This window comes from Pseudomyrmex gracilis, unplaced genomic scaffold (genome assembly GCF_002006095.1).
Source record: "Pseudomyrmex gracilis isolate BER0280 unplaced genomic scaffold, ASM200609v1 scaffold_351, whole genome shotgun sequence".
In the NCBI taxonomy this organism is placed as follows: Eukaryota; Metazoa; Arthropoda; class Insecta; order Hymenoptera; family Formicidae; genus Pseudomyrmex; species Pseudomyrmex gracilis.
In genome coordinates this window covers 3,241-10,977 of record NW_018020935.1, presented here as the reverse complement: position 1 = coordinate 10,977, position 7,737 = coordinate 3,241, and the positions used below count along the sequence as shown (strand labels likewise).

Here is a 7,737-nt window from a genome sequence, read left to right as displayed (position 1 = left end):
TAAGAATATATTATTAATTTAAGAATACAGTCTTTTTCGATAGTGAGATATATATGTTTTTCCATAGAGGCTTTTTATATTCTAATCAGTATATATTCTTATCAATATTACTATTTAGAGGATTTTCCTCTTAAAATAAGAAACTTTTCTTAGCGCCTATTTTAATATAAAATATACTTAAAGTAAGTGGGATATCCTCAAAACAAGAATACAATTTTTTCGGTGTATCCTCCGAACACTTGACTGAGTGCGCCTTAAATTTTCCTTTTCTTCCATGATCTTCCCCTGACAACAAAGTAAAATGTGTATATACGCAAAAATGTTTAATTACTTTCTTTTGCAACGTGGGTGTAATAAAACAATTTCTCTCGCGGTGAATCTCACCCCGAAACGTTTGCTTACCGCAAATCTCTCATTTCTCCCTGGTCAAGTTTCGGGATAATAAACGAGTTTCAGAATGAGGGCACGTTTATCCATACCGCAGCGGTTCATGATTTTGATTACAGTGGGGTCGAGCATGAGGACGAGGTGTACAGCGTGCGCCAGCTTGCCGCGCGCAACATCGGCGACGCCGATCTGGTGAAGTCGGAGAAATCGTTGCCGGCCCTGGTGCCGACCGCCGTGTCGACCGACGCGAGTCACGTGGTGCTGGACGACGAGGAGAACCTAGCCGCGAAAGAGTCGGTGGTCGTTGACGAGGAATCCGTCAAGAACGAGGACCGACCGCTTGCCGTCACTGCGTCCATATTCCGCTCGGCCAACGGAAAAGTCAATTGCAACAACAAGAACAACGGATTGCGCAAAAATAATAATAATAACGCGTTACCGAAACCGATTCAAGAGAAGGCGTTCGTCCAGGCTCTCAAGGAATCCCTCGAGGAATCCATCAAGGAGTCGCTGAAGGAGAACGACGAGCCGGCCACGGGAGATCGACTGGAGGAATCCCGGCCGTCGTTCGCGACGTCCTTTATACTGCAGGTACATAAAAAAATTGATTGTGTGAAAAATTTCGAAATTTCATTTATATACATCTCGCGAGTAAATAATTTATTAAATGCCAGTTATTTTGTTTTGACGATATACAAGCGGTAATATATATAAAATAGTAGAAAAAAATATTAGAAACTTCCTTTAAAATTTTGTTTTATCTCGTCTCAATTATTCGACATGTTTGTCGGATCGCTATATCACTTATCGGGATATAATTCCGGTGCTTATATTTCTTATCGCTTGCAAACGATAAAAGTAAAAATAAGCAATATCTCGAAGATCCCGTGTAAGTTTGAAATAACAACACACAAGCGATTGGGGACATTGAATTACCGAAATTATAGTGCATTTATTTATATTGCGGATAATAAAAACAGATTTGTAAAGTAATACTTATGTTATTTTTCAATCGAGAATATTGTATCAGAGTTATATACACGCTTGTGCCTGCACATACAATCAAACATGTGAGTTGATTCTTGTGGCGTCAATATATATATATATCGAGTTCTAGGATGGATTATCGCTCTTATCTCGCGCCATAATAACGCATCCCTGGCCTTTTCACCTTTAAAAATCAATCGTTCGCGATCGGTCGTCGTTTCAGGACAAATCGGCAGTCGAGCGCGATTCCTCAGACATTGCCGACGACCAGTGTCATCAAGATCGTCCGCAAGCGGTCACAAGACAACTGTTCGCGCCGCTCGTGCCCGCGCAGCAACAACAGGAACAACAATTGTCGTGTCGCCCGCCTCCACAGACGGCCACAGCGAGCATCTTCGCGCCTCGTACCGAGGACATGAACAAAGGCTTCTTGACTTTCAGCGAGGATCAGCCGGGGCTCACAAGTACGTATTGTCTGTTGACGCGACATCCGTCTTCTTCTGTCGAAAACATTTTTAATGTATAACTGGCCGGACGGATGAAGAATTTCAAATCAAATGTTGCTTAATTAATATAAATTGAACACTCTCTCACCTCACAGTGTTGAAAGACGAGCCGGAAGATCTGACACACCTCGCGCCCACACCCGGAGACGTGTGCGTGCCCCTGGAAGACACACCTTTCCTGTCGGATATGCTAGACGAGTTTATCTTCGGTAACGACACCTACAGCTGCCCCTTGCTGAGTCCGGGTGACAGTTTAACCCCGGAACTGCGTTCCGCAGACCTATCAGAGTCTCTTAAAGACACAGACCTAGCAGACACAACCAGAACTAAAAATGCGGCCGATCGTTTGGCCGACAGTGATCCTTTTATGTACGGAGATTCGCCCGGAAGTCCATGCGGTATTGACACGAGCAGCGTATCGCCGTCTTTATCAAAATATCGACAGGTAAACGACGAGAAAAATTCGTATATCTTTTCTACAGAGAGAGAGAGAGAGAGACAGAGCATTTGTGTTACATGTACAATGATAATTGCACAGAGTCCTGATCGAAGTGTGGACTCGCTGGACAGTCCTACAGCGGGCAGCGGTGACGGACTCTCCGAGGACGAGATGCTCATGTTGGGCATCAGCGACAATATAGGAGACGACGAACTGGCACTTAGAGCGCCTTATATTCCGATGTCAGATCAGGACGAGGCGTTGGATCTGCTCATCAGTAACGACATGGCCATGTGGGATACGTCACAGTCTTCCGACAAGGGATCATCGAAGTGGTAAATGTCGTTTCATGTGAATTTTAAAAGTATAGATGTAAAATTTATAATAAAGACTTTTAAGGCTCGTCGAAATTGTCAACAAGAAATATATAAGGCTGTATTGAGCTATTTGCAGGATGTTTGTGCGGAAAACTGTGCGTGTATATATTAGGTCTACCGGAAAGTTCTGTCCGTTTTTGGAATAAAAAAAAATACAAATTTTTCTTACCGTCAATAAACTTGATTAAATAATATAATTGCCATTATTATTAATGATTTCTTGCCAGCGTGAGGGCAATTTGTATATCCCATTTTTTAAAAATTAAGAAAAATTTGTATTTTGTTTTATTCCAAAAACGGACAGAACTTTCCGGTAGACCTAATATATATATACACATGTAACGAATTCTACTTGTAAATTTTTACAAGTGAGTGTTTTTTTAATTGAAATCTCAATTCTTAAATTCAAACGGGATGCTGGATTTGCATCACACATATGAAAGACCCCGGATACCCCCCTAAGATACCCCCCTTTACAAGTAGAATTCGTTACATGTGTATATATATACAGGGTGTCCCAGAATTGCCGTACAATCTCTTGTAGGCAGGTAGAAGGAGTAAAACTGAGTCGAAAAGTCCTGAACCATTTTTTTCTATTATTTATAATAAAGGAGTAATTATTGAGTAAATCAGGCCAATCAGCGCAGACCTTTAGCCAGACGCACGTCAGTGAGCCGCGCGGAGCGCTCACGCACATCAGACGCATGGTTGACTGACGTGCGCCCGGCTAAAGGTCGGTGCTGATTGGCTTGATTTATTCAATAATTACTTCTTTATTATAAGTAATAGAAAAAAATGGTTCAGGACTTTTCGACTCGGTTCTACTCCTTCTACCTACCTACGACAGATTGTACGGCAATTCTGGGACACCCTGTATATACACGCACAGTTTTCCGCACAAACATCCTGCGAATAGCTCGTACAGCCTTATATATTTCTTGTTGAAAATTTATAAATGTTTATAATATTTATATAAAGGGGGGGGGGTAATATTATATTCATTTTTATTAATATGATATTTACCTCCATGATATAAAATATTGATATATTTTTCTATTATTTTTGTTAGGTTACTCGAAGATCGTGAGCAGCATTCGTCTGAATCCAGTTTGGCGCAATTACTGCGGACTGATCAAGCGGTGTCGCGACGATACAACGATCACGGCGGAGGTCTGGTGACCTCGCCTCAGGCCTTCGGACAGACACCGAAGAAAAGTTAATATCTGTTTTTTTTTTTTCCAATATTTTTTGTTTTCTTTGTGACGTTCTTGTTTTTTTATTCATTACTTGTTTTGTTTTGTTTTTTTTGCAGATCTTGAGCAGCGATCCTTCGAGTCCGATCGATGGTCCTCCAATCAGGAACGTAACGATCGTCCAAGCAAACGCATTCATTCCGGGCTCAACGCGGATTCCGGGAGCGAGCACAAACGTATCAAATGCGAAGATTCGCTTTTCCAGCGCATTAATCTCGAAGATACGCTGTCGAGACAGCAGCGTATGTCGATTCTTAACAAGAAATCGTCGTTAAATCACGACAGTAATAACAGCAGCCAGCTTCTACGTCGTCTCGTAACATCCCAAATACCGAGCGTCGTCGCATCGTCTTCGTCCAATACGGGCACTTCCGGCGAACATCGTCGCGATGTCTTGCAGCAGCACATTCGCGTTCTCGACGACATTATCGACCTCGCCGGGACGGAGGGCGACCGTGGCGGAGGAGGAGGTGGTGGCGGAAATCACGACGGCGAAAGCGACGGCTTCAACAAGATAGACGTGACGAGCCGTGGCCGAACTCCAATCTGCGGCGGCAGCAGCGTGTTAATGAATCTCCTGGTTTCCGGCTGCGATGTGAGTGCGGGATACGTTTGTTTGGTAAAGTCGAAACCGACGGCAAGAAAGAACGTCGCGAACGCGTGAGGATGTTTTTCCGATGGGAGGAAGTGACGGTTTAAAGAGTCGCCTCCGTCTGGCTGCTATTTCAACTCTGTTGATTCACCCAAGGCGAGAGAGACAGAGAGATAAACTTTCGATAATAAACGGAAGTAGTTTTGAGAACGAAGAAAGAACGAAATATCGCGAGATGGGATTTATTTCGATCCGAAAGAACTTATGTTGGAAGGAATCGAAAAGTTCGCCAATTGAATTTTTATTTTGGTCGGAGTTGTCGATGTTATATATCAAACTTGACTTAGATTGAAACAAAACTGTTCAACTGTTGGTTGCCAACGATGCAATAGATTTTTTGAAAATATAGATATCTTGGACAGATGGAACCAGAGGAGGCGGCGGTCTTGATGTCTGATTGCACTCGAAGCTCGAAAATCAACGAAAATTTCTTCCTGCTTTTTACAGCGTCGTCCAATTGTTCGTCGAGCCCGCGAGCTCGAAGGTCGCGTTCAAGATCGAAGACGCAATAAAGAAAAAGACCCACACAAGACGAAATTTGTTGCGAGAGTCGTAAGAGAAGAACGAGCGAAAGATAGTTGCGCTCGGGTTGTTTAATCCTAAAATGCACTGCGTCTAATATTTATTCTAGATATACAAGATATATAAACTATTGTGTAATTGTACGGAACGCGCGTATAGTTTAGACACTAATTACGTTTTTTTTTTGTTTTTTTTTTTTTTTTTTGTTTTTTTTTCTCGTCGAAGATAAATACGAAATATTATAGCGTATATATAATAATAGAGAAAAAGAGAAAGAAAAAGATCTGTTAACACTAGGATACTTCTAGAGTTATATATGTGTGTGGTTAGAGAGAAAAATTATATATATATATCTACAATGTTACTTCGAGGTGCATTATAGGGTTAAACACAAAAAAATTGTACTTTACAATCCACGTTATGTACACAAATTGCAAAGTATATGGAATTGTTGATTGAATGTTATGAAAAAATACATGGAACGTCGAATGGAATCGTGAATCAACTGCGTTTCGTTTCCTTACCATATATATACATATTATTATCCTTTCAAAATCCACAATTATCCATCCAACAATTTGCAAGTTTACTATTAAATTTATCAAAAAAGTTATCACCTTTTTGGATAAAACTTGTGTATATTACACTTGAATTTTTTTCAATAAAGTCTCTTGATTAAACAATAAAACGTCAGTGTTGAATAAAAATAACAACAAATTGATGTAACCACATGTAGGAATAAAAAAATACTTAATTTTTTTTACCAGAATTACAAACTTATTTATGTTTCTGTCCCATGGATCTTTATTTTTGACTTTAAGTTTAGTTTTGATTGCTTATATAAGTCAACAAAAATAGATTTTGTGAGTTCATAATAGTTTTGTGCTCAAATTTATCGCAAAAATATCAATCAATTACTAATTGGATTATATAATAATTACTGAATTATTAATATTAATAATTCACGTTATGAGTCACTATTTTTTTTATCCGGCAAGACTTCTTTAGGCAGTTTGTCTGCGGGAGACTTACCTTTGCGAAGTGTGCGCGCTAAATTATCTAGCAGCGTGTATAATTACGGTCACTTTGACCACCAAGTAATTTGTTTACATTCATTAAAACGTCAGAGTCACGCGAACGACGAAGGGTGGAATTCTCAAAAGTCGTTTATCACGCTGAACAATTTATAAATTCATTGGGGAAGCGTGTCAGTTATCATTCAGTTATCATCACGATCAGTTTTTCCCGCCCGACTATTTTCCTTCATCACGAAACGCAGTTATATATCGTTATCAGTATCTTTTCTTACGTTCGCAAAACAAACGTTTGTTTTTCGCGCATTTATAAGATATATCCAGTAGATCCCTCGATAATACGTTACATGACGACATCTTTTACTTTTTTTTTTTTTTTTTTCAGGATCCTCTGATAAATTCTCGCAATGTGCCGACCTTGCTGCCGAAGAGCCTAACAACCCCGTTGACCGTCAACGTGGACAACCAGATGGTACCGCAATCTACGAACGCCCGCAACGTACTGTCTCTGCCTGATCATCTCAGTCCGGACACGAGAAAACATTTGATAGGTCTCTTTACCGGCGGCGGTGGCAACGGCGGCGGCGGCGGTAGCAGCGGAACAACCCCCATAGTCTCGCCCACATCCGTTGTGAGCTTCGACAGCCTCGATTACGGCGGTTCCGATCTGTTGCAAATGGAATCGGATCTGCTCGAAGGCGTGTTGGACCGAACTTTGGTGTGATCCAGCGCGCTTTTACGTAGAAACATCGGACGACAATTTGTCAGTTGATCAAAGAAATTAGAAGCCATATAACAATGTAAAAAAAAAAAAAAAACATTCACTTTGTTCTTGCGCGACGAAGTTCTAGAATTCTCTTTAATCTTTCTTAATAAAATTATCAGGACAAAATGGAATTATTAATTGCACAAATTTTTTTAACCTGCGCTGGTCGCAACAACTTTGCGAGAAAACACTGTGTGTGGTAGAAAAATTTGTTTTTTAACGATTGCATAAATTTTTTCAAGATATATTCAAATTAACTGTTCCAACTTCCTGACATGTTTGTCTCTCTCTCGACAAATGTAAAAAATATGTGTAATACACACAAAATAATAATAAAAAAATAATAAATGTTAAAACGTGTTTGTGTTGAATTGTAAACAATTGACAATGTAAAATTTGGCTTCTACTTTCTGCATTCATTGGTCGTCGTTATTATTGCGCATGGGTTTTGAATGACGGGCGTCAAAGTCTTAATGGCAAAAGATCTCGGAATTTTTGCGAGGGAACGCAGTTCGTGTCCTTGATGCTCGAAAGTTTAATTAGCGTACAGTAACGCGAGTCGAGCTTCAGATTTTATGGTTAGTATTCACAGTTCGATGTTACACCGAAAAAATTATATTCTTGTTTTGAGGAGATATCCCACTTACTTTAAGTATATTTTATACTAAAATAGGCGCCAAGAAGAGTTTCTTATTTTAAGAGGAAAATCCTCTAAATGGTAATATTGATGAGAATATATACTGATTAGAATATAAAAAGCCTCTATGGAAAAACATATATATCTCACTATCGAAAAAGACTATATTCTTAAATT

General features: G+C 39.9%; 1 protein-coding gene across 1 annotated transcript in view; it reads left to right on the top strand.

Annotated features, from left to right (window-relative positions):
* Nucleotides 1-7,598, top strand: part of LOC109860229 — a 42,327-nt gene extending 34,729 nt beyond the window's left edge. Inside the window, exons 8-14 of the mRNA XM_020439167.1 lie at nucleotides 507-978; nucleotides 1,598-1,838; nucleotides 1,976-2,325; nucleotides 2,419-2,654; nucleotides 3,766-3,911; nucleotides 4,009-4,544; nucleotides 6,543-7,598. Coding sequence (XP_020294756.1) covers nucleotides 507-978; nucleotides 1,598-1,838; nucleotides 1,976-2,325; nucleotides 2,419-2,654; nucleotides 3,766-3,911; nucleotides 4,009-4,544; nucleotides 6,543-6,881 — 2,320 coding nt within the window. The 3' untranslated portion in view covers nucleotides 6,882-7,598. The remainder of the gene's footprint in view (nucleotides 1-506; nucleotides 979-1,597; nucleotides 1,839-1,975; nucleotides 2,326-2,418; nucleotides 2,655-3,765; nucleotides 3,912-4,008; nucleotides 4,545-6,542) is intronic.
* The last annotated feature ends 139 nt before the right edge of the window (nucleotides 7,599-7,737 follow it).